Source organism: Pituophis catenifer, unplaced genomic scaffold (assembly GCF_029215685.1).
Source record: "Pituophis catenifer annectens isolate HBS135680 unplaced genomic scaffold, rPitCat1.0.hap2 SCAF_2, whole genome shotgun sequence".
NCBI lineage: Eukaryota > Metazoa > Chordata > Lepidosauria > Squamata > Colubridae > Pituophis > Pituophis catenifer.
The window spans coordinates 210,121,759-210,148,187 of NW_027256882.1; the positions used below are offsets into that span (position 1 = coordinate 210,121,759).

Here is a 26,429-nt window from a genome sequence, read left to right on the forward strand (position 1 = left end):
GATAAAATCAGGCATGGCTCACTTAACAAACAACCACTTTGGTTAGCAATGGAAATTACTGTGGTCATAAATCAAGGACGACCCATATGAGATCACCAGCATTTGCAGGGGGCAGAGAGGAGGAGAGTGATGAAGACAACTTTATGACATTATAGCACAGGATCTACCCTTTGTCTACATGCACCATGCCACTGCACCCATACCAAGGAGGGGTGGGATTTGCAGTGCAATGCCAGGATCCCTCTTTCATCATTCCAAAAAAGTAATGAGCTGTCACAGACACTGGTTCATGGGGCACAAATGAAATAAAGAACACTACGAGAGGCAGCAACCGTTTAACTTTCAAACCCATCGTTTTCAATGTTTTTTTTAATTTCACCAGTTTTCTACTTTCTCTGTAATTGAACACCCTGGGAAATCACGATGGCTGTTCTTGCCTGGCTGCTGACTTTAGGGTCCTTGCTGATATTTTCTGGAGCAACTGGAAGCACCACACTCTCCTCCGCTGCAGAAAAAGTAGAGCCAAAACCTAAATGGGATTGACATGAAATCAAATGTAAAAAAAATCCCACTGACGAAATCCTCTAAGTCAAGACTCTAATAGTATAAAAGTTGCAATACCAGAAAAGGAATATACCATATTTTTCGGAGTGTAAAACACACTTTTTTCCCCCTTAAAAGAAGGTGAAAATTTGGGTGTGTCTTATGCACCAAATGTAACCCCGCCAACCCCCACCCTTCGGCCTCCATGCATCTTCTCATACAGAGCTTTTGGAGGCTGCAAATGCAGCTTCCCAAACAGAGAACCTCTTAAACAGCTTCCAAAAGGTCCATTTAAGAGTCTGGCTTTGCAAAGAGAAGATCCTTTGCAAACGGAGCTTTTGCAGCCTCTCAAACGGAGAGCCTCTCAAGCAGAATTTTTTTTTTCTTATTTTCTTACTTCTTTTCAAAATAAGGTGTGTCTTATACGCCGGAGCATCTTATACCGCAAAAAATACAGTAGCTGCTGAGTATATACCCGTGATGGTGAACCTATGGCACGGGTGCCACAGGTGGCACATGGAGCCATATCTGTGGGTACGCGAGCGTTGCCCTAGCTCAGCTCCAGCCAGCTGATTTTCGGATTTTCTGGGCCCACCAGAAGTCGGGAAATGGGCCATTTCCGGCCTCTGGAGGGCCTCGGGGGGGGGGGGGGGAGGGAGGCCGTTTTTGCCCTCCCCAGGCTCCAAGAAAGCCTCTGGAGCCTGGGGAGGGTGAAAAACGGGCCTACCAGGCCCACAGTGCCATCGTGTGCCAAAAGCAGAGAGACCACGGGGGGGAGGGTTAATTTGATTTATATGCCGCCCTTCTCCGGAGACTCAGGGCGGCTTACAATGTGCTAAGCAATAGCCTTCATACTTTTGTATATTTATACAAAGTCAGCTTATTTCCCCCACAACTGGGTCCTCAATTTACCTACCTTAGAAAGGATGGAAGGCTGAGTCAACCTTGAGCCTGGTGAGGGTTCACACGTGCATGCATGGGGGCGGGGCACATTGAATTCTGGGTGGGGGAACGCACGTGTACGACACCCTCCCGCGCTCCCCCCGCCTTTGGCACGCGACGGCAAAAAGGTTAGCCATCACTGGTATATGCCATACAGAGAGATCTAACCATATCCATTTAAAGCATGAGTATCAAAATGTGTTATATTTCTTCAGATGGACTCCAGTTTCTACTATTGATGAGGCACTGAACTCTTTCTGTCAGATATCTTTTCAAAATAAGGTGTGTCTTATACGCCGGAGCATCTTATACCGCAAAAAATACAGTAGCTGCTGAGTATATACCCGTGATGGTGAACCTATGGCACGGGTGCCACAGGTGGCACATGGAGCCATATCTGTGGGTACGCGAGCGTTGCCCTAGGTATATGCCATACAGAGAGATCTAACCATATCCATTTAAAGCATGAGTATCAAAATGTGTTATATTTCTTCAGATGGACTCCAGTTTCTACTATTGATGAGGCACTGAACTCTTTCTGTCAGATATCTTTTCAAAATAAGGTGTGTCTTATACGCCGGAGCATCTTATACCGCAAAAAATACAGTAGCTGCTGAGTATATACCCGTGATGGTGAACCTATGGCACGGGTGCCACAGGTGGCACATGGAGCCATATCTGTGGGTACGCGAGCGTTGCCCTAGCTCAGCTCCAGCCAGCTGATTTTCGGATTTTCTGGGCCCACCAGAAGTCGGGAAATGGGCCATTTCCGGCCTCTGGAGGGCCTCGGGGGGGGGGGAGGGAGGCCGTTTTTGCCCTCCCCAGGCTCCAAGAAAGCCTCTGGAGCCTGGGGAGGGTGAAAAACGGGCCTACCAGGCCCACAGTGCCATCGTGTGCCAAAAGCAGAGAGACCACGGGGGGGAGGGTTAATTTGATTTATATGCCGCCCTTCTCCGGAGACTCAGGGCGGCTTACAATGTGCTAAGCAATAGCCTTCATACTTTTGTATATTTATACAAAGTCAGCTTATTTCCCCCACAACTGGGTCCTCAATTTACCTACCTTAGAAAGGATGGAAGGCTGAGTCAACCTTGAGCCTGGTGAGGGTTCACACGTGCATGCATGGGGGCGGGGCACATTGAATTCTGGGTGGGGGAACGCACGTGTACGACACCCTCCCGCGCTCCCCCCGCCTTTGGCACGCGACGGCAAAAAGGTTAGCCATCACTGGTATATGCCATACAGAGAGATCTAACCATATCCATTTAAAGCATGAGTATCAAAATGTGTTATATTTCTTCAGATGGACTCCAGTTTCTACTATTGATGAGGCACTGAACTCTTTCTGTCAGATATCCTGTCTTGATCAGAATCAGTATGGTTTTTCAGAGTTTTAGTATAAAATCTTAGTATTTTAACCGCCAGCATACTTCATCCATGCAAACTCAATTCAGATCTTGTGCTAACCAGGAGATCTGGCAGTGACAATGTAAGAACCCATAGTTAAGAGAAAAGGTAGTTAAATTCAAGAATAGAATATTTTTCTGCCCATTCCTCATCAAGGTCTAGAACTGGCTATCAGGATTGTAACATTGGAGGTGTAACCATAAGACCCACACTATCCTATGTTACTATGCTATTTTATATATTAAACCATCTACATTGAACTGAACTCAAATGAGGTTATTGAGGAAAATTTAGAAAGCAAAGGAGACCTACATATGTGTCATTGTAGCTTGTGTATGGATCATCTTTCCCCAGAAAACGGATGTTTAAGACGATGAAAAGAATTGTTCAGAATTCATCTGAGACAGTGATGGCTAACTCTTTTCTCTTTGTGTGCCAAAAGTACGTGCACATAATGCAATGTGCGCCGCCCCCGTGCATGCGCACACAACGCCCCCCGCACATGCACACGCGACCCCCCATACTCCTCTGCCCCCCTGCGAATTAAAATTTTTAGCAACCAGTTCTCTGCCTGGTTGCTAGGTGGGCATGGCCATGGTGGGCGTGGCCTACTTGGCCTCCTGCATCATGGCGGGGAAAGGCGCCTCTTTGTCTAGAGCTTTTCTTGAGCCTCTGGGAGGGCGAAAATGGCCTCTCCCGGGCTCTGGAGGTCCTCTGGAGGCTAGAAATGGGCCCGTTTCCAGATTTCTGGTACTTTTGGTAGGCCTATTTTCGCCCTCTCAGGCTTTCCTCCCCTGTGCATGCATGCACATTTCCTGTATGCACCCTGCCCCTTGCGCATCCCAAAAAAAAGCTGGTCGGTGGGAGGCGTGCACGCGCAGGGGAGCTGAGCTGGGCGACAGCTTGCATGCCCAAGAGGGCGCTGTGTGTCAACTATGGCACGCATGCCATAGGTTCGCCATCACGGGTCTGACAGATGGGGCTCTTAATCACAGGATGGGTCTGCCTCTCCCAAAGTACTATTGTGATATAAAGAGGCTCTGTTCTGTTCATTGAGATCTCTTTCCTTGTCATTTTTGTTCCATGTGAGCTGTGTAATGGTATCTCGACAGCTGTTTCCTGTCTATATTCTCTTAGCAAAGACGCAACCTAACTCCTCTTTAAGCATGAGACAGCCATTTGTAAATAGGTACATGAAGAGTCAAGCTCTTCCGACCCTTAGGATTATTGCCGATCATTTTCATACCCTTTAGAGAATATAACCTACTTGAGCAGTCTGCTATAGATCTGGCTCCAATGATTGTTGTTGTTCCATAAAATGGACAAGATAAGCAATAGGACTTTCCTGGATCAGGTTGGTAATAGTCCCTGGGACAAGGATGGCACGGCATTAAACCAGAACGTGAGAATTCTCCAGCTGGGCAAGGAACTGCAAAGCACACAACAGAATCTTCTTTTATGCACTGATATATCATTTTAACATCGTTTTACAAAAGAGAAAAGACCTGTTTCAATCAATGGAAAGCTTTGGATGGATGCGAACCATATCATCAACCGAGTGGATTTAAATGTTCCAGAACCAGATTATTGTACCAAATCTCTGTCATCTAGATAACATTTTCCAAATTCCAATCTTATAGGCATAAGTTTATTCAGAAATGTCACTGGGTTTGTAACACAGTGCAAGATTAATTTAAAATAAAATCAAGAGATCATATAAAAAAAGACAATTAAACAAGTATCCATTTGTACTCTGGGAATTCCAAATTTCTTATCTTACAGTCGCAATCTTAAATTTTCAAACGCCAGAGGCCAAAATATCAGAAAAAGAGAATAGACATATTTTTCAATGTTTTGCAAACCTTGAAGTCACAAATGATGATTCCAAAAATGCTATCTCCAAAAGGCAATTGGACTTTTTTGTTTTTTGGGTTTTTTTTGAAAACATTTCATTTCTCATTCAAGAGGTTTCTTCAGTTCTCCCTCTTGAATGAGAAGTGACACATTTTCAAAGGAAAAAAAAAACCCAAGAAAGTCCATTCGTCTTTTGGAAAAAGGACCTTTGGGACAAACATGACCTGGATGATTGAGAATCTCCATAGACATATGACCCCAAAACGGCACCAAATGTCAAATACTTGATATTTGCCAAATAATATGGTCTGTTTGTTTATTTGTTAGATTTATATCCCACTTTTCCTCATATTTCTAATTCTGCACTGGCAACAGAAACAGATTTATTTCTCAGGGGACAAGCAAAACTATTTTCAAGTTTAGCCAGAAATTGGCAAAAAGTAATATTGCTTTTCCCCATGTTTATATTATGCAAGAAACAAAGAAAAGCACTAATAACATATGGAAATAATCTGCTATTGTTACTAGCACACTGTTGGAAACCGCAAACTAATATTTGCTAACATAAACAAGTACTCTGTCTAAACAGAGGTCTCAGGAGGTTATTTCTTTAAAGTATGGCTACAGTTCAAATCCTTTGTGCAGAAAATTAAGGTTCACTAGATAAATAAGATAGACTACAGACATAATGCATGCTACTACTTAAAAATATTTCAGTTATGCAGGGATCAGGGAAAGGGAGTGATAGATACTGCATGGTATTTAGCAACATGCTGTTTCCTGGAATCTAGATGTCACAAACCTCCACATGCTGATATATCCACAGCTCCTCTTTTGACTGTTGACATATTTTCTGGACAAGAAATGCAGTGCTTAGATCCAGTGGTAGGCTGATATTTGCCAAAGGGACATGATTCACAGATCTCAAGGCCGTTTGGAGAAGAAGTTCCCGGCTTGCACTGAGCTGAGTATATGAGAACAGTACAACCTAATTAAGAATCTCTAATTTTAAAAAAATGCATATCAATTCCAAGCAGCTAAAAAATAGGAGCAAAAATAAACCCAGCAATTCAACGCAGAACAACAGCATCTGCAATGAGGTGTAACTGGCAATTTAGAAGCCTAGAGCAAGCTAAGTGTATTAGCTTGCAAAATACAATTTGTAAAGTGGATCTGTCACAAATATGGATATGTTTATTGCAAAAGCTAGGTCCGTGATGGAGAACCTTTGGCACATGTGCCAGAAGTGGCATGCAGCGCCCTCTCTGTGGGCACGTGAGCTGTCGCCCCAGCTCAGATCCGCTGTGCATGCGCAAGTGCCTCTCACCGGCCAGCTGGTTTTCAGGTCTCTGCCACGCATGCCTGGGGGACAGGGCGCATGCAGGGGGCCACGTCTGCATGTCGGGGGGTGGGGTGCATGCACGGGGACTGTGCACGCATTGCATTTGGGGGGTCTGAGCGTGCACACGTGCATTCGCATACACGCTTTGGGGCACTTGGTCTGGAAAAGGTTAGCCATCACTGAGCTAGGTGTTTTGTTTAGAACACTCCATTGAAACCATAAACTAGTCGACTATAAAAATGCAAAGAACGGAGAATAAAGAAGCTTTTTTTTGATGATTGGCATTCTGTTATAATAAAACTGATATATTAGCTTCACTGAAAAGACCACATAATTACTGAGATAAAAAAAGAAGAAAAAGTATAAATTATAAAAACTGTGAAAAGCATGCAAATTATTATTAGGATCTTATTGTAATTGTTTTAGTCTGTCATTCTAACTTCCTGATTTAACAATTTCATTCATATTTCAAGCTGTTGTGTTTCAACTGCTATTTTTATTGTCCTTAACTGTTTTGGGAGCCATTTCTGTAAAAATAGTTATTTAAACAAATGTATTTATGCAGGAACACTGATTCTAATGCAATTTATTACAGAACCACAATAAAAGAATTGCTTTCATTTCCACTGCAGCTTTCTTCTCCAGAAATATTACATTGTGAAATATTATTATACATTATATATTATAATGTATATGACTGCAAATTTCCTACCTTTGCATTCTGACACGCTTCTGGAATGGAGATATTCAGTATAGGTGTTAGATGGACAATTTTTACATTCTAGCTGTCCTTCCTCATCTTGATATGATCCAATCCAGCAACTTTCACATGCATGATGTTCCAGAGAATAGTAAGTACCCAAAGGACAGTTAACTGGAATTTAATTAGATAAAATATGAATAAAACGTTGGGTGTGGATCAATGATTGTTTTAACATATATTCTGACCTAATTCTCAAACTGCAGATGGCAATGTAAACTGTATCTGCATGATCACAGACACAGTTCCTACGTGTGCAAAAACTATATGAGCTATGTGATTGGTTGAACAGATAATTACAGATTACCTGATGTGTTAAAATAGTCATAACTGCTGAAATCCAATTGTGTCCTACTGATGAAAATCTTCTCTGGGTGAAGGAGAAAGAAGCAATTCTGAGTAACTCTTCTTCCTTCGTGTCTCTAGGCTCCACCAAAGCTATTCTGGAGGATTTGTGGAACTTCATGCAGTACAAGAATTTATTAGTATTGTAGAAAAACAGAAGAGCCACGGTGGCGCAGTGGTTAGAGTGCAGTACTGCAGGCTACTTCTGCTGCCTGCCGGCTGCCTGCAATTTGGCAGTTCAAATCTCACCAGGCTCAAGGTTGACTCAGCCTTCCATCCTTCCAAGAACAGTAAAATGAGGATCCAAATTTATGGGGGCAATATGCTAACTCTGTAAACTGCTTAGAGAGGGCTGTGAAGCACCGTGAAGCGGTATATAAGTCTAAGTGCTATTGCTATTGCTATGTTCCCACCCCTCCCCCATCCTATTGAAGGAAGCCTTCCCCAAGAGGGAATGAAATTAGTTGAGGAGCCAAACTATTCCAAAGTGAAAATAAATAAAGATAGCATTAACAGCGAATTTAAGCTTGTCATTATATGATTCTTTTGATTCTTCCTTGAAAGTTGACATATGCAATAACTCCAAACTGATAGCCTTCCAAAAATAATAAATTAAATTAACTGAGATTAAAATTACCTACCACACATTCGCCCCCGTAGAACAGAGCCCGGTTTGCAGAAGAGAAAAGCCTTTTCAGCTTCTAGAGAATTGATGTCAGCTATAAGCAACTCAGAAGACAACTGAAAAGAATACATGGGATGCTTGTTGAGAGTTCTTTTCAATCTATTTGTGATCCTCTCTAGTGTTTTTAGAAGGCGCTGTTGGTTTTCTGCTTCCAGAGAATCATTGCGTTTGTCAGGCAGTGGTACAGTAGCTATGATTAAAAAACAATCATCTTATGCAAAAGACAGAGGCATTACAAAGTTAATTAGCATAGTGCTCTTTAGAAGCATGCAGAAGAATAGAAAAATTCTTCAACCTGTGAAGTGTTCAACATAATTCCTAGGGATGTTCTATTTACAAAACACTCAAAATATGCTCCATTTTAAAAAGGTGTACTCCATATTCCTAAATAATAAAAAGACAAACGTTTTCATACCAGTGATATTAAAAATTAACTTTATTTTGTGGTCTGACATGGGCATATTTATTTTTTTGTGTCTTTTGACCCGGGAGTTTGCCACATCCATCGAATCAGATGGCAATTTAGGTTGTTGTTCTTCAGAATCTACTTCAACAAAATCATCGTAAGAGTAATCCAGCCGATTTATGGCACCCCAGCCACCCGGACCTGTTGGTAAAAGAGAGAGAGAGAAAAAATAAAGAAACATCCCACGAGAAACAAATAACATTTATGAATGGTAACAAGCTGTTCAAGCACAATTGCATTTTTTAGAAGAGAAAGGGGTAAGCAACTGCTACTGACTTGACAATTTGCAGGATAGGATGCAGACATGAAAGGTCAACTCCTACCCCAAAGGTTAAACAGAGAGGTAAAGTATGAATGAATACAGACCTGACACTGCTGTTTCTAGGAAAGGAAACACAGTGGGAAGGGAGGGAAAAATAAATGATGGAAGGAGGTGTCAATTGTTTATTCTTTTTTTCCTGGCAATTTTTCTATTTTTCTTCTTCTAATGTGCTTACCCGGGTTTACCAGGAGCACTAGTCTGACTCAGTTTATACAGGCAGTCCTCAATTTATAACAGTTCACTTAGTGACTGCTCAAAGTTACAACGTCAATGAAAAAAGTGACTTGTGACTGTTTTTCACAGTTACGACCTTTGTAGCATCCCCATGATCATGTGATCAAATTTCAGATGCTTGGCAAGTTGGCTCATACTTATGACCGTTGCTGTGTTCCAAGGTCATGTGACCCCCCTTTGGGATCTTCTGACAAGCAAAGTCAATGGAGAAGCCAGATTCACTCAACAACTGGGTTACTAACTCATCAACTGCAGTGATTCACCTAAGAACTGTGGCAAGAAAGGTCGTAAAATGGGACAAAACTCCCTTAACAAACGTCTCATTTAACAACATAAATTTTGGGCTCAACTGTGATTGTAAGTCGAGGACTACCTGTAGTCAGAATTACTATAGGAGACAAGCTGAATATTTCTTTCTTCGGAGCTTATAGACGATAAAGGGCAAGTCGCTTCACTTACCAATTGCAAAGCCATTTTCATAGTCGTAATTATATTCTAAGCAATGTTTCTGTGGCAGATCCTCAAGCCTGCAGTCAATGTCATCAACGTCATTGCAAAACGATGGAACCTATAAAGCCATCAGGAAAGAGCAGTAACAAAAATAATTATTTCACCACAGGGTGACGCTACACAATTTGGCTTAACTCCCTTTCTTGTCTCACTTGTCATAATAAACTTGTCATTTATTATGACACATAAATCTAATTTCTAGCTTGTGGATTAGAAAGATGGCTTCCCTTTCTCTTCCCTGCCGTGGTTTTCCTTGTGTCTGTGTGCTCTGACTATTTTGGCAGAAGGCAGAGCTGACACCCAGGAACCATTTCTCCCTTTGTCCATTGTTGCCTCAGAAAGCTAAGCGTAATAATCTGACACCCATAACAACCACAGTGATCAGTCTGCAATCTCTATCTTCAGACTGTTGTTAAAACATATGGCACAAGCTTTGGGTTTTTTTATGCCTTCCCCATATCTAGGGTTTTTTATTTTTTGAAAAAAAAAATCAATGGCTGCCACATTTTTTTGTGACTCTCTAGTTGGCATGATAAGATTACAGGTAGTTCTCGACTTATGACCACAATTGGGGCCAGAATTTCTGTTGCTAAGCAAGACGGTTGTTAAATGAGTTTTGCCCAATTTTGCAACCATTTTTGTCACGGCTGTGAAGCGAATCTCTACAGCTATTAAATGAATCAAATGGTTGCTAAGCACATCCGGCTTCCCCCACTGACTTTGCTTGTTAGAAGCTGAGTTTGCGGGCGGTCACAAATGGTGATCACATGACCTTGGGATGCTGCAAGGTTATAAATACATGCTGGTTGCCAAGCACCTGAATTTTGATCATGTCATCTTGGGGGATGCTGCAATGGTTTGTAAGTGTGAAGACTGGCCATATTTTCAGTGCCAGTGTGACTTCGAATGGTTGCTAAATGAATGGTTGTAAGTAGAGGACTTCCTGTACACAATTATTTATTTATTTATTTATTTATTTATTTATTCATTTATTTAATGAGATTTATATGCCGCCCTATCTCCAGCCGGACTCAGGGCGGCTCACAGCAGTAAAAAACATCTAATGAAAAAGTTAAAAAAAAATTAAATCCAAATCTCATAATTTAACAGTTAAAAGTGCAATTAAGACTAACAAGTTAAAAATTAAAACCCTATCAGTCCAGGCCAGCCAAACGAAACAGCCACGTTTTCAGGTCGTGACGGAAAGAGCGGAGGTCGGGGGCCACCCGGAGCTCCAGGGGCAGTTGATTCCAAAGGGTAGGTGCGCCCACAGAGAAAGCTTTCCCCCTGGGGGTCGCCGACACTGTCTGGCCGACGGCACCCTGAGGAGGCCCTCTCTGTGGGAACGCATTGGGCAAAGGGCAGCTGTTGCTGGCTGCAGATGGCCCCCCAAATATCCCGGGCCTAAGCCATATAGGACATTTACCTTTTCTCATGGAAAACATACTGGGTTTCCATATACCCATTTAATTTATTTATTTAAACATTTTTATGGCTATCTATCTTGTGGCTATACCATTGCGGTGGCGCAATGATTAGAATGCAGTACTGCAGCTAATTCTGCTGATTGCTGTCTGCCAGCAGTTTGGTAGTTCAAATCTCACCAGGCTCAAGGTTGATTAAGCTTTCCATCCTTCTGAGGTCAGTAAAATGAGGAGCCAGATTGTTGGGGGCAATATGCTGACTCTGTAAACCGCTTACAGAGGGATGTAAAGCATGGTGAAGCGGTATATACAGTAGTGGCCAAAATTGTGAAAACCTTTAGGGAAAAGTGCATTTTTGAGGTTTGATGGCTAATAACACCACTTTGTTTTTGGAATTTCAAGATAATCATATTCCACTGCTGGAATGGCCTGGGAATAGCCCAGACCTTAACCCAATTGAAAATCTATGGAGCCGACTAAAGAAACTTGTTAGTCAGAAGCGACCCAGCAATAAAACCCAGTTAATAGAAACCATCATTCAATCTTGGTTTCACATCATAACAGCTGCAGAACTAAAAGACTTGGTTCACTCCATGGGAAGACGTTGTAAGGCCGAAATTCATGCTAAAGGTTACCCAACTAAGTATTAACTGACACGGTGATAATTTTTGCATATCTCGTTTTTTTCTATGGTGATAATTTTTGTATATCTCTTTTTTTCTACATGTTTCACTTTTCTTCTTTATACTGTTACTGCTATTCTAATAGCAAATCCTTCATAAAAGTTATTGCATTACATTCTTGATTAAATTATCTTTCCATTGTTATATAATTTTATGGTACTACTCCAAAAAAAGTGGTGTTATTAGCTAGTTTTAGGAAATACACTTTTCCCAAAAGGTTTCCACAATTTTGGCCACTACTGTAAGTCTAAGTGCTATTGCAATCTCATATAGTGATCTTGGACACCTCACAATAATCAGTAAAAACAGAATAAAAATCATAGTTGTTCCTCCAGGTGCCTGACTAATTAAATTATTAACCTCCTGACTCAAACCCAACCTTGCCCAACATTGGAGGAGAAGCCTTCATGGCCTTCCAGAAGGCTAAAAGAGTAGGAACCTCTCAAATCTGTACAGGTAACCTTTGACTTACAACCACAATTGAGCCCAAAATTTCTGTTGCTCAGTGAGATAGTTGTTAAATGAATTTTGAAACTCATTTTATGACCCTTCTTGCCACATTAGTTGAGGGAATCACTGCAGTTGTTAAGTTAATAACATGAATCTAGCTACGCGAATCTAGCTTCTTCACTGACTTTGCTTGTCAGAAGGTTGCAAAATCACATGACCTCAGGACATGACTGCAACCACCGTAACTATCAGTCAATTGCCAAGCATCTGAATTTTTATCATGTGACCATGGGCATGCTGCAACGGTCGTAAGTGTGAAAATGGTCATATCACATTTTTTTCAGTGCTGTTGTAACTTCGAAAGTGACTAAACAAATTCTTGTAAGTCGAGGACTATTTATACTTCTCTGTTAGTTAAAAACACAACTTTTCTGCCATTTGTCTAATTTAGATTGTCCAACTCACTTCTGAAATAGATATCCTTGTTTCAATAGCCTTTACAAACTGTATGGTAATAAAAGAATGTTTGACTAGGAAAAATAGTACATAATACAAGTAACACGAATTATTACATTCAGTAGTTCTCTATTTAAATTAGTAACAGATTATTTAACTCTGTATTCAGAGACATTGGGTTCTTTTTTTACTGAGTGGTCTACCAAGGGGTAGGTGGGGGGTGGTCTGCCCTAGACGTGGGCAATCAGAGGGGTGCTACTGAAGACCCAGGGAGGCTAATGGTGGGTATGAAATTGGGTTGCACAATCAGCTGTTCGGGTTTTGGCAGAGGTGTAGCAGAGACAGAAGAAGAAAAAATATGCTTTCAATTAATTTTAAATCTTGAAAACTGCCTGAAAGTTTTCTTGGAAGCATTTTTTCAGAAGTGGCTTGCCAGTTCTTTCTTCTTATGGCTGACAGAAATGATTGGCCCAAGATCACTCAACTAGCATTGTGGCTAAAGAGGACTAAAACTCAGAGTCTCCTGTCACTGCACCCACCTGGTTTTCAGCAATGAAGGGCAAAGGTTGCTAAAAATATCCTTTCCAGTTTTCAAATATAGCAGGCATGCCAAAGTCTCTACTAGTCACACTTTTATGTTTTTGTCACATTAGGATCTTATAATGATTTACCATTAACTCACCATTTTACCAAGTGCACTTTGAAAAACTTCCACAAAATTTTTAAGCAGATTATTGTCATCACATCGTGTTGCTTTATACAACATTTCAAAGGATTTAAAACCGTGATTTGCCAAACGATTCACTGAAAAACATTATATGATTATTAGCATATTGTTACCAAAATGTACAGGCGGAATTGTACTAAATTATGTTAAAGTGTTAAACATTATATTAATGTGAAAGCTAGTAGGTACCAGATTATTTATATATATATATTTATATATATATATATATATATGTATGTATGTATGTATGTATGTATGTATGTATGTATGATACAACATAGGTAGTCCTTGTTTATTGACTGCTTCATTTAGTGACTATTCAGTTATGATGATGAAAAAGTAACTTTAAAACCAATCCTTGTAATTATAACCTTTTGTGAATCTGTAAAGCAAACAAAGTAAGAACATAAGCATAGTTGCAGTTTCACTTAGTGACCGCTTTGCTTACCAACCGAGTCACCAGTCTCAACTTTCATTGCCAAATGAGGACTATCCATATCGTATCATATTGTATCATATCAATCATATCATATCATATCATATCATATCATATCATATCATATCATATATCATACAATGAAATCCTAAGTGTACTGAAGTGGCAAAATATGTGTTGCTTTTAAAAATGTATCCAAGTCAATATGACTTTTCTCCCCAAAATAAATAAGTTATGTAGCAAAATATCTATTTTTCTATCTGATTAGTGGACTTTTTAATATTTGCTTTATAGTTAAAGATTCAGATTTATTCCTGGACCTGTTTCTAGAGATGTTGGTAAGAAAGAGAAAGAATGGTTCTAGGGATGGGAGAATCCTCTTTATCTCCATTTAATAACAGCCCCAAGGCGGTTATTCAAATAGAAATAATTTCATCTCAGGAACTAACACCATAAACCAGGTTAATTTAGAACTAAGTGTCATTAAAACAAATGCCCTCAATTAATGCCGTTCACTTTTGGGAAAGAATTAAAATGTCCACTTGGTTTTCTTAAAGCTGTAACACAACACCTAACAAAGACTCAAGAAAGAAAAGCAACTTAGGTCCCAAACTAAAGTTTAGGGTCATTGGCATCTCCCTACCTCCCAGCAAAATAATGATTTCTGAGATCACTCAAACATTCAAATATAGAGACATGTTACAGGCAGATGTGAATCACCAACACACAAATGGGTAATGGATGGGTACATAATGATTGTAATAATGACCAAACAGGTAACAGTGTGGACAGAAATAGGGCTATGGTGTAAAGCTGGCTATTTTTGTGTATGTGTGTGTATGACCCAACTCTTATTAGTTGGATTATATTTTTTTTAGTTCTCATTACTTGTTGTGGCCCGCCAGCGGCCAGCAGAGTTGGCAGCAGATTCAGATAGTGAGGAGGTTGGGGAGGAACGTGGGCCAGTCCTGGAGTCTGGGGAAGGCTCGGATGATGGCTCTGTGTCGGAGGCAGAGAGGGGGCCAAGGCCATCTGGTAGGTCTTTGCTGCCGCTGGAATCTCCTGAGTCTGACATCAGCGAGGCAGAAGAACAATGTGAGCCTGTTCCCAGTGTGTGCATGCATAGAGCTGCCAGGAGATAGGAACAATTAAGAAAACAGGGTCGACTTGAGAGTAAGGCTTGGAGATGATTGGCCCCTCCCATAAGACATAAAAAAGAAGCGAACGGGACGTGAGCTTTTGCAGGAAGCAATTAGTTCATCCGGTTGGTAAAAGCTGTGGAAAAGTTCCGTTTGACTCTGTGCTAAGTTTGGTCTTGCCCTGTGTATGGCAATTAGTTCACTGGCAGCATTCCAAGGGACATAAGGTGAGTGTTTGTAAACACTCCCCTGCAAGACTGTTTGATAAGCCTTTTGACTGGGAATGACAATAATTCACAGACGTCTGAATTAAAGAGGTTGGCTGGGACTAAGTTTGTGCTGTATTCTGTCTAAGGAAGCCTAAGTCAGAACATTACTTAACTTCTAGGAGGACAAAACATATCAGTCAATTGAAAAATATTTGAATGTTTTATGTACAGAATACTCTGTATAAAATTAAGTCTTTAAGAAAGAAGAATAGATAAACCTTACAAGAACAGTCAGGCCACTGATTGGAGTAAGGAGGATTCCAGATACCATCTGCATAGGCACAGTAGTAATTTTCATTGGAACCTGTTGTGAAATCATATCCCTCCATGCAAAATAATGTGCAATTAACTCCTGACTCATTTTCAGTGCATTTAAAATCACCATTCAGTGGAGTAAAGGGAATTTCACAAGGAGAACCTGAAAAATAAGATTTTTAGATTAAGGTTTGCATGATTCCTCTTCCTGATGCATAGTGAACCTATGGTGTACTAGGGGTGAGTGTATTTTCCCAGTTTGTCTCATTTATAAGTCGCTCCATTAAAAAACAAAACAAAATTCTTGCTCAGTTTGCACATATGCTGACATTACAACTGACTTTTTAAACAAAATCTAAAATCTCTTGTATTATATGTACAGAATACTCTGCATAAAAGCAAGTTTTCTTTAAAAAAAGAATAAAGCCAGTGTAATGGAGAACTGTAAATTAATTGGATTCTCTGGATGTAACATTGTAAAATTTGAAGTTCCAAAATCAGAATTCACAGGAGGAATATTCTTCAGAGCTCTTCAATAGTACAAATAATTTCAAGTATAAGCACTACAAAAACAAACCTCTTATGACAATGTTAATCTCACAGGTCCTGTTATTTCCAGCTAAGTCAGTGGCTGTATACCGAACCAGTGTTTCTCCTTTGGGAAAGATATCTCCAGGTGAGTGAGTTTTAGTTATTATTAAGGCAGATCCTGAAGTAGTCAGAAACAAAGAGGGAAACAGAGGTAATTTCATTTCCAATATTCTTCAAAGCTACATACTTCACATTTATAACCTGGAACCCCAAATAATGGTTCTGAGCCTTAAAGTATCTGAAATATAATTTACAGGCTGTAATTTGATTTTATAAAATTCATTCTATTAGGCATTAATGCCTTTGTATATCTCAGCCTTAATATAATAAGGGGCCTGGTGGCTCAGCAGACTGAAAGCATTGTGATTAACACCAGCTGTCTGCAATTATTGTAAGTTCGAATCTCACCCGGCTCAAGGTTGACTCAGCCTTCCATCCTTTGTAAGGTAGGTAAATTGAGGACCCAGTTTGTGGGGGCAATAAGCTGACTTTGTATAAATATACAAAAAGTATGAAGGCTATTGCTTAACGCATTGTAATATATATATATATATATTTGTTTTTTCAGGTTTTCGCGGGTGTTTGTATGTAGGTCTTTGGTTATTCGAGTCTTCTCCCACGTAAAATTGGAAGTGTCTTGGCGACTTCGTCGAAACGTCGCCAAGACACTTCCAATTTTACGTGGGAGAAGACCCGAATAACCAAAGACTTACATATATATATATATATATATATATATATATATATATATATATATATATATATATATATATATGATTTAATTAGTCCTCAAATTCTTTTTATTTACCAGGATAATACAATGAATGGAACAACTTGTTCTACTCTTCTATTGCATTTTGCGGAACATACCGTAATAAATGATCGAGTTTTGTAAGAAAAATATTAAATATGGATTAAAACCTTCCTCTAAATAGTAAAGTAATGGAAAAATTCATTGTTCTTTATTAGTGTTATTTGGCAATCCTTTAATGTGTTTCAAATATTAATGCACTTTAAACATTTGTACTTAAAATATCCTGAATTTTCTATTTTAATTCATGCTAGTTAGGATACAAATTAAAGAAAGATGCAATTTCTTAGCTTCATCCTGAGATGATAGCATTTCCTACAGGAACACTTCAAACTGATTGTCAAAATTCATCCAAATGAAATCCAAAACAATGCACAAAATAGGTAGAAAAAAACCCAAACCTATGAAAAAAAGAGTCACTCACCTGAATTGTCTGAAAATTGTGGCTCATCCCACGTTACTTTGTGCTCCTTCTCAGTGATCTGAATTGGTAGTGGAGATCTACATTCATCAATTACTGGGGCTTCAATGTCTGAATATTTGAAGTTATAAAGAACATTGAATCACAGAAAGGAAGGAAGGAAGGAAGAAAGGATCAAATTGATTTTCCATACAAGTTTCTCCTTTTAGACTTGAGTGAAACATAAACATTTTCATATCAGTATCCAGCATGGATATTTAGATCATGCTTAAGACTGTGTTAAAATATTTAAAGAGCTTGCTATGCAGCTTCCATCACAGCAGATATTTATCTGTTCTCCACAAGCTTTCAACCATCAGACACTGTGCAGGCCACAGTTGATCTTAAGCATATGTACCCTGGAAAGAAGCTCCATGAAGTTAATGGATAGTACATGTTTGCAGAGGGCAAGCTTTTAACTTCAGACATATGTATTCAATAATTCTATTTACCTGATAAGAATCAGAATAGTGCTTTAATAGTATGCAATTATGGAGCTGTAGTGCAGATAAAACATGGCCAGGAGGTTCAACAGCCCATAGATGTCCCACTATTATCTTAAAGGACTTATTCATAAAATCTTACAAAATAAGAAATAACTGTGCTTTACCCTAAACAAAAGAGAACTGAGAACTGCAGGAGCGTGGGGCTTAAACAAATATAAAATGGATGATAAAAATGTAAACTGAAAAGCAAAAATATGTTTATGATATCTTTAGAATAGCAAAAGAAACATGTATTAAATATCTGTTATAAAGAGTAAAAAAATCTGAGGCACAAAAGAACCCCCAGACTCAAGAGTGACTCTGGGAACTGGAAAGTCAACAAAAACTGTAGAAAGTCAGCAGTAGGATTTCTTGCCATTTTGAGACAATAGTGTAAGCACCAATATAATGAAAGTGCTATTTTACGCTTTCATGTGCAAGTCCAGCATTTGATTCAACACAATCTTTTTAACCATTAAAGTTCATCAAATTTCTAAATGTGTGTGTGTGTGTGGGGGGGGGGGGAAACCAAAAAGTTATCCATCGTTGCTTTATCAAAATGCAAATTTTGACCTTATGCCCAAGGCAGACCTGTCTATTATTGTTAACCTTCCTCATGGTCCAAGAATATAACAGAGGTAATCCTTGATTTATGACGACAAAGGGGACCAGAATTTCTTAAGCAAGGCAGTTATTAAGTGAGTCACACCTGAATTTTACGATCTCTTTCACCACAGTTGCTAAGCAAATCACTGCCATTGTTAAATGAACTACAGGTAGTCCTCAATTTACAACCACAACTGAACCCAAAATTTATGTTGCTAAGTGAGAAATCTGTTAAGTGAGTTTTGCCCCATTTTATGACTTTTTTGGCCATATTTGTTAAGTGAATCACTGCAGTTGTTAAATTAGTAACACCGTTGTTAAGTGAATCCGGCTTTCCCATTGACTTTGCATGTCAGATGGCCACAAAAAGGATCACAACCCCAAGACACTGCAACTGTCATAAATATGAACCAGTTGTCAAGCATCTGAATGTAAATCACATGATTACGGGGATACTACAAAGCTTGCAACTGTGAAAAATGGTCATAATTCACTTTCTTCAGTGCCATTATAAATCTGAACGGTCACTAAATGAACTGTTGTAAGTCAAGGACTACCTGTATGTGGCTATTCAGTGAATCCAGCTTCCCCATTGATTTTGCTTGTCAGAAACCAGCTGGGAAACTGCAAATGACAATCATATAACCTCAGGATGCTGCATTGTCATAAATACATGATAGTTGCCAAACGACTAAAATTTGACCCCATGCTCACATGATCATAAGTCAACTTTTTTCAGTGCTGTTATAATTTCAAACGGTTGGTAAATGAATAGTTGTTAAGTCGAGGACTTCTTGTAAAATATGCACATAATATAATATGCAAAGCTCCTATGGCAATTCTAAAGTCAGGGCTTATTTATATGAAACCTAGAGGTTCTTAAAGTAAGAAATACACCCGGATTTTTTTTTAAACGGTTAACTAATTCAATTGAAAGACGATCAGCATTACATTATTTAATTGGCTGCTGTATTTGAATCAATTTAAAGACTCTTTCTAAAGAGAGATTTTTAGCTTCTTTGCTCTTAAAAGGGAAAATAATTTTGCATGAGTATATTAATAACAGCTTTCAACCCAAGGTGGTTTTGCATACTGACAGGATGCTTAAAAATCTGGAATTTGATTTCCTTACAGATGTAACAAAATGCAAGACTGAGCTGTTTTCAGGTATACGTATGACCACTTAGTGCTAGGGTGGGGTGGGGGCTGGCCAGCAAATCTAATCTAAGATACTAAGGTATATATATATATATTTTCAAATCAAAAAGAAAAAAAAAATTCAATAGCACTCACCAATCACTTTGATCTTGAAAGAGCAGCTTGCCTCATTGCCAGCTCTGTCAGTTGCTGTATATGTAATGTCAACTTCTCCAATTGGGAAAAGGTAGGGTGGTATAAAGGCTGGAGTAACCTGAACTAACACCTGTAACAGGATCAGTTTTAGTAAAGATAAATGAAATATTGCAGTAAATTCTTAGCAAAAACTCAACTTAAGTATCAAGAACTAGTGATCTGGTTCTTGATCCTAACCAGAGGTGGGTTTCAGCAGGTTCTGACCAGTTCTGGAGAACAGGTAGCGGAAATTTTGAGTAGTTCAGAGAACTGTAGTAAAAATTCTGACTGGCCCCGCCCCCATCTATTCTCTGCCTCCAGAGTTCCAGCTGATCAGGAGGAAATGGGGATTTTACAGTATCCTTCCCCTGCCACACCCACCAAGCCACACCCACAGAACTAGTAGTAAATTTTTTTGAAACCCACCACTGATCCTAACCCTAATCTCAATATCCTGTCAGAGCTGAAGAAGCTTCTTGGATGAGAAGCAGTTGCCTCCTGAAAAAGCACCTTTGGGACATCCTTGCAAATGCTTTCAGCTCCTCCTTAATTCAAAGATGATGTTTGGCGACAATGTTGCCATACTTCATGAAATATTGTAGCATATACTGATTAAAAAGCAATTTGAATGCTACATAAAATACATACAACTTGCATTTAAGAAGGATGAAGGCAGACTACTTGCCCTGATGAAAAAAATCCATCTAGATTGGTGAAGCAAATCCATGCAGCTATTTTATTTAGCCACAAACATAAAAGAAACACTTTTCAACAAAAAAAAAATTAAAAATTCTCTTCTTCTGTCATTATCCTCCTGTACTGATGAACTATACAATTCACAAATGACTCAAATCAAGAGCAAAAAAGAAAATTGTTGGCTTAATCATCTTCATCATCATTTGCAATTAATGTAGTAATTTATGAAAGTGCAAAGTTTATTTATGTTATTTCAATAATGACTAACATACACGCTGATGCAAAACATAGTTTGCATTCTAATGTTTGCTTACCTCGTCTCTAGAATTATCAACTGCATCTGGAATCTGCCAGCTAATATTTGCTGAATTCTGGTTTTCCAGAGTTGATGTTTCAATATCATTTGGACAGCTAATTTGTGGAGGTTCAACGTCTGCATACGATACATAAGACAAATTTGAGCATCTGCATTTAAAAGTATTTTCAATGATCTATTGAAAGACATTGAAATGAATAGTAAAATTCTACACATATTATACTGAGCTAATTATTCATAACCTGAACAGAGATTTCTGAAATTCAGATCCATTATTTTTTATTTTAATGTAAGAGCAGTCCTTGTACTGTTTTTAATCATACCGGTATGTCAATAACATTTTGTCTGCTTACAGAAGCGAGAATTATATCTACAAGCAAAAATTGTTCATAAATGATCAATTACATGACAAACAATGTATCTGCCTAGAGACACTGTGGGTGAATAGGCAACTATATAAATTTTCTACAATAAATAAATAAATCCTATGATCTAAGACAGGGGTCAGCAACCCGCGGCTCTGGAGCCGCATGTGGCTCTTTCATCTCTCTGCTGCGGCTCCCTGTTGCTGGTCGGCGCCACAATTTTGAGAGGAGCTTCCAGTTAGGGAGGGGGGAAGCGTGCTGTGCCAGGAGGAGACTCTATGGCAAGGGGAGGGTTTTCCTGTCGGTTCCACAATTGATAGGGCTTTTGGTTAGGACAGGTAGAGGAAAAAGGACACCATACTAGGAGGAGACTTTATGGTGGGGGAACCAGATTTCCGGTCGGGCTCCAGAATTGAATGGGGACTTCTGGTTAGGACTTTTGTGGCTCATTGAGGGTTTAAGGTTGCTGACCCGTGATCTACGATATCTGCAGAAATAGGTATAAGCATTTTATGTTTAAAGATGTAAGATTACCTTACAGTAATTAGAAATAACTGGATTTTGCTTGGGATAATTTCTTAAATTTTAAAATACATCAACAATATTATCAGCCATTAAACAATTTATCTCTCCGGCACTCAGATTTTTAAAATTTTGCAATTATTATATCAATGATTTCCATTTCTATTAGGCAAGAACATACAGTAATCACATAATTCATACAGCTCATGTTATTGATCCAAAATCCAATTGTATCACAATACACATATGATCAAGTATGTAGCAGAATTCATAATCTTTCTAGTCAAAAAAGAAAAAAAATCAATTTAATTTACACTGCATTATGCTTGTGGCAAAAAAAAAATGTTGATATGAAATGGCTTAACTTATTTGATTTTCCTTCTTTCTTAAATTGTCCAAGGAACATTTGTCTGATTCAGATTGTCTGTTTAAAATGGATACTATTTAACCCAAATATCAAATGATAAAAGAACTGGAAAGAGATTCTGAGAGTTGAGAATGTACTATAAAGCAGAGTTCCCCAATCCCCAGGCTGCGGACCAGTACCAGCCATGGCCAGTTAGGAATTGGGCCATGTAAGTGGCAGGCGAATGAGCAAAGTTTCATTTATGTGTGCACATTATCTACCTAGGTTGTGTGTGAAACCTTCCCTCCCCATCTGTGGAAAAATTGTCTTCCATGAATCTAATCCCTGATGCCAGAAAGGTTGGAGATCACTGCTATAAAGGACAGGAAGCCCAGAATACTGACGAAAGACTGTACAAAATAAAGTTAATGCCAAAGGAACCCAGGGTTAGGATAGAATTAGCTAATTTAGATTTATATTCCACTTTGTAGTGCTTTACAGCCCCTCTCTAAGAGGTTTACAGTCAGCATATTGCCCGGGAACAATCTGGCTCCTCATTTTACCAACTTTGGAAGGATGGAAGGCTGAGTCAACCTTGAGCCGGTCAGGATCAAACTCCTGGCAGTGGGCAGAATTAGCCTGCAATACTGCATTCTAACCACTGCGCCACCAATTAAATTCTCTAGTCATATAGGGGAATGTCAGGAAGAAATGGAAGCAAAAAAGTGTCGATCAACCAGAGAGCTATGAAGAACTGATATAGTATGTAAGAATGTATCATGCTCTAAAACAGTGGGTTTTTTTTATATTGGGTAACTTTTAAGATGTGAGGACTTCAAATGCTGGCTAGAAAATTCTGCGAGTTGAAGTCCATACATCTTACAGTTGCCAAGGCTGAAAATCACCTCTCTAAAAGGCTCAAGAAACTGGGCAAACAAAATAGGTAGCAACATTCCACATGTCAATGAAGCACTGGGTAACAGCATAGCATTTAGACTTAAATACCACTTCATAGTGTTTTACAGCCCTCTCTAAGCGATTTACAGAGTCAGTATATTGCCCCCAATAATCTGGCTCCTCATTTATCTGACCCCGGAAGGATGGAAGGCTGAGTCAACCTTGAGCCTGGTAATAAAGACTTGTGCAGAATAGATAAGGTCTAGAAAGTCGTGAAATACCACGTGATGGCAACGTGATGCCGTGAATTTCAACACCCGTGGTCTAGAGAATATATATAACTGCCTTAAGTGAAGTAAGACCATTAATTAGTCCACTAGTGTGGACTAAGTAATATATAACACCTGTATTAAATTTCTCTGCAATTCTGCAAGGCCACATTCATCACAGAAGTTAATACATTCAAACTTAATTGTGATTTTGTCTTAATACCCATCAAATGCTATTTTAAATGAGCCAAAAGAGTAATGATGTCTAGGATTAACTCTACTACAAATGTATCATTTTACCACAGCCAAGGCTAAAAAGGGAAGGAGGAATTTCACTTCATTCATCCTGTAACTGAGGCATTGAAAAACATCATTTCTGTTACATGCCGGATGTTGCTCTCATAAATTTGTGTGGCTTTTAGCTGAAATAAACAGTGCTACTACAAATGTATAATTTCAGGCCAATATTTATACTGTGTACTGATGAAGCTTTACTTCTATTATATCTCTGGCTTTATCCAGTTTAGTTTTCTCTCCCTCAAATAACAATTTAAGTTTATTTCAAACCACAAGCATAATAAAAACAAAGGTATCTGAAATAAGAACCAAAATGTAGGTTATGAAATGTTTAAACTGTTTCCATATCTTCCATTCCTTTCACATGTACACGAAGACAGATATTTTTTATTGATAATATTATTGCTAATTATCTCAATCTTGGTTTCTCTAATCTTGACATTATTTACTACATCTTTCTCCAAAACATTTAAAAAACTCTCCTCTTTTTAATGAGATCAAATTATTATCAAAATCCATACCTTTACAAACAGCTATCTGCACATTTTCACTCCATTTTCCAGTGTGTAAACACCTCAGGTCTTCTGTTACACCAGACAAAAGGAATCCATTTGGACAACTGAGCCTGCACACGGTTCCATATTTTGATTGTTCAAGCCCACAAATATAAGGGTGAACAATAACACCTTTTGGTTTTAGGAAGGCAGGACAGTGCAACTCTAGAAAAAGGAAGTACATTACTGTCAACATGCACAAATGGAAAACACATTTCATACAGTATACAAATGCAAATAGATAAAGATTTCCCCCGTTTAGTCATCTCTGGCTCTAGGGGGTGGTGCTTATCTCAGTTCAGCACTGTCTGTGGCCAGCAAAACTATATGCCGAGGTGCAAGGAACCGACCCACCAAAGTGGTACCTAATTATCTACTCACATTTGCATGCTTTCTAACTGCTAGGTGGGCAAGACTGGGGCAAATAATGGGACCTGTCATGCAATGCTCGGGTCTCGAACCCAGGCTGTCAGCTTTCCAGTTGACAAGCTAGCATCAGCATTGTGTCCCCTTACAAATGCAAATATTTACATCAAAACTTGAGTATTTATTTATTATCTTTTATTTATTTATTATCGGACTTATATGCCGCCCTTTCTCCACAAGGACTCAGGGCGGCTCACAGCAATAAACAACAAGTCCAATTAAAATTCAACAATAAAAACTAAAATTCCCATTAAAACCCCATTTAGTCCAGGCCAGCTTGGCGAAACAGCCATGTTTTAAGGTCACGGCGGAAGGAGCGAAGGTCGGGGGCTACCCTGAGTTCCAAGGGGAGCTGGTTCCAGAGGGTAGGTGCGCCCACAGAGAAGGCTCGTTCCCTAGGGGCCATCAGCCGACATTGTTTGGCCGACGGGACCCCAAGTAGGCCCTCTCTATGTGAGTGCACGGGGCAATGGGGAGCTGGAGTAAATGTTGCATATGAAGTATAAGAGAAAATCAACATAACCACTTATTCTAATTTGTTATAATTTTTATGTTTTTTATAACATACAATAATCAGCAATTATGTTTGGAAAGTTCCTCTCTGGAAAAAAAATCAAGAAATTTTTCTTCTGACTTGTACAATATAACAAGCATCCACAGTTTTCTTATACCAACATGTACCCTATGTAATACATTTTTAAAAAGTGATTGTGGAAGGACATAAAGGAAGTCTGCTGAAGGCTGTATGGTAAATTATTTAGAGACAGCAACCAAACAAACTTTGTTACAAAATAAAGGGAACAAAAGATGTATATTGTGCATTTGAAACATACCAACACATTTTGGTTCCTTCCCATCCCACTGAGAGTTGCCTTGACAGGTAAGTTTGGTGTGGCCTTCCAGTTCGTAGCCTTCGTTGCAAGTGAATAAGCACACAGTCTTATAAGAGATCTCACTTAATGAGCAATTAATATGGCCATTTTGAGGGGTTGAGAGTTTGGGGCATGTGCGAACTGCAGAGGTTAAAATACATGTGTAAGCATTTTTAGCAAGAGTAAGTAACAGATTCTAAAAGTAAGCTGAGTAAGATATACATATCATGTCCATCTTTTTGGTAAATACACACACACTTCAATTGAACTATATGCAACAGATTTAGAGTGAAGATTGGAATATTATATCTTCAACTGCAATCTTGGGAGATATTCACAGGGTAACAACTGCAATAGAGAACTATAGCTATATATTATCCTAGGAATATCAGACTGTCAGGCAGGACAAGTATCTTACCTTGGAGTATTATTCTCACACCTAAGATCCTAGAACCTGGACAGTGAGAACAAATCTTCACTTCCTCCCCGCCCCCATTACTTTTTCTTTTTAACTACCGTGTTTCCCCGAAAATAAGACTCTGTCTTATTTTTTTTGAACCCTGAAATAAGTGCTTGGTCTTATTGCCATGCGCTCAAAATTGGCTTATTATCAGGGGATGTCTTATTTTGGGGAAAACAAGGTATCTCCATCTATACTGGAATATTTTTTAAAAATCCAATCTCTTTTTCTACTTTTACTCACATCCTTTCTATTTTCTCTCTCTCTAGCTCTGCTATGTTCTTTCACCTTTGTTTTCTTGTAATTTTAAAACACATCTTTGAATCTTGAGATTTTTTTTAAAATTAGCCTTACTTCTACAATACTTGGCACTTCATTCTTTGGGGAAATGATAAAAATAGTGCATTAAAGTGACTTTTGCCTCATAAATTTGTGGCAAATGATCCTTCGTAAACTTTTGAAAGAAGCATCTTTTAATTCTGAAATGAAGGAAGACAGATCAAAACCTGTTTGTTGCCTTTTCCAAGTAGAGACCCTATTTCCAAGAAATGTCATAAAAAGCAAACTTCAAGTTTCCTTTAAAAAAAAAAACCCAAGAGTTTAGAAACCAAGATACATAAAAAAAAAAAAAAGAAGCCACATAGTGCAAGGAACATAAGCAGCATCCAAGATAAGAAAACTCCTCCCCATAGGGAGACCTTGTTCAAGTGAAAGTGAAAATGTTGGTCACTTCCAGTAAAATAAATGCATAAATAAGGAGCAACAAGCCAAACCTCAGCACAAGAATGTCTGCTTAAAGCATCACTGGAGTTTATTCCCCACTCCCAAATGGCTGAAGAATGTCCTGAAATACTTCCAAATATTAAAAAAAAATA

The 26,429-nt window shown here is 38.9% G+C and overlaps 1 protein-coding gene across 1 annotated transcript in view; it reads right to left on the reverse strand.

The window, feature by feature from the left end:
- The window catches only part of SVEP1 (sushi, von Willebrand factor type A, EGF and pentraxin domain containing 1), a 116,351-nt gene that overhangs the window by 52,426 nt on the left and 37,496 nt on the right, over window positions 1-26,429 (reverse strand). Inside the window, exons 6-20 of the mRNA XM_070938573.1 lie at window positions 25,056-25,235; window positions 23,764-23,961; window positions 20,545-20,663; window positions 19,496-19,625; window positions 17,076-17,183; window positions 15,827-15,958; window positions 15,218-15,412; window positions 13,106-13,227; window positions 9,360-9,468; window positions 8,294-8,485; window positions 7,835-8,068; window positions 6,801-6,962; window positions 5,549-5,710; window positions 4,160-4,321; window positions 438-529 (exon numbers count right to left, since the gene is read on the reverse strand). Coding sequence (XP_070794674.1) covers window positions 438-529; window positions 4,160-4,321; window positions 5,549-5,710; window positions 6,801-6,962; window positions 7,835-8,068; window positions 8,294-8,485; window positions 9,360-9,468; window positions 13,106-13,227; window positions 15,218-15,412; window positions 15,827-15,958; window positions 17,076-17,183; window positions 19,496-19,625; window positions 20,545-20,663; window positions 23,764-23,961; window positions 25,056-25,235 — 2,297 coding nt within the window. The remainder of the gene's footprint in view (window positions 1-437; window positions 530-4,159; window positions 4,322-5,548; window positions 5,711-6,800; window positions 6,963-7,834; window positions 8,069-8,293; window positions 8,486-9,359; window positions 9,469-13,105; window positions 13,228-15,217; window positions 15,413-15,826; window positions 15,959-17,075; window positions 17,184-19,495; window positions 19,626-20,544; window positions 20,664-23,763; window positions 23,962-25,055; window positions 25,236-26,429) is intronic.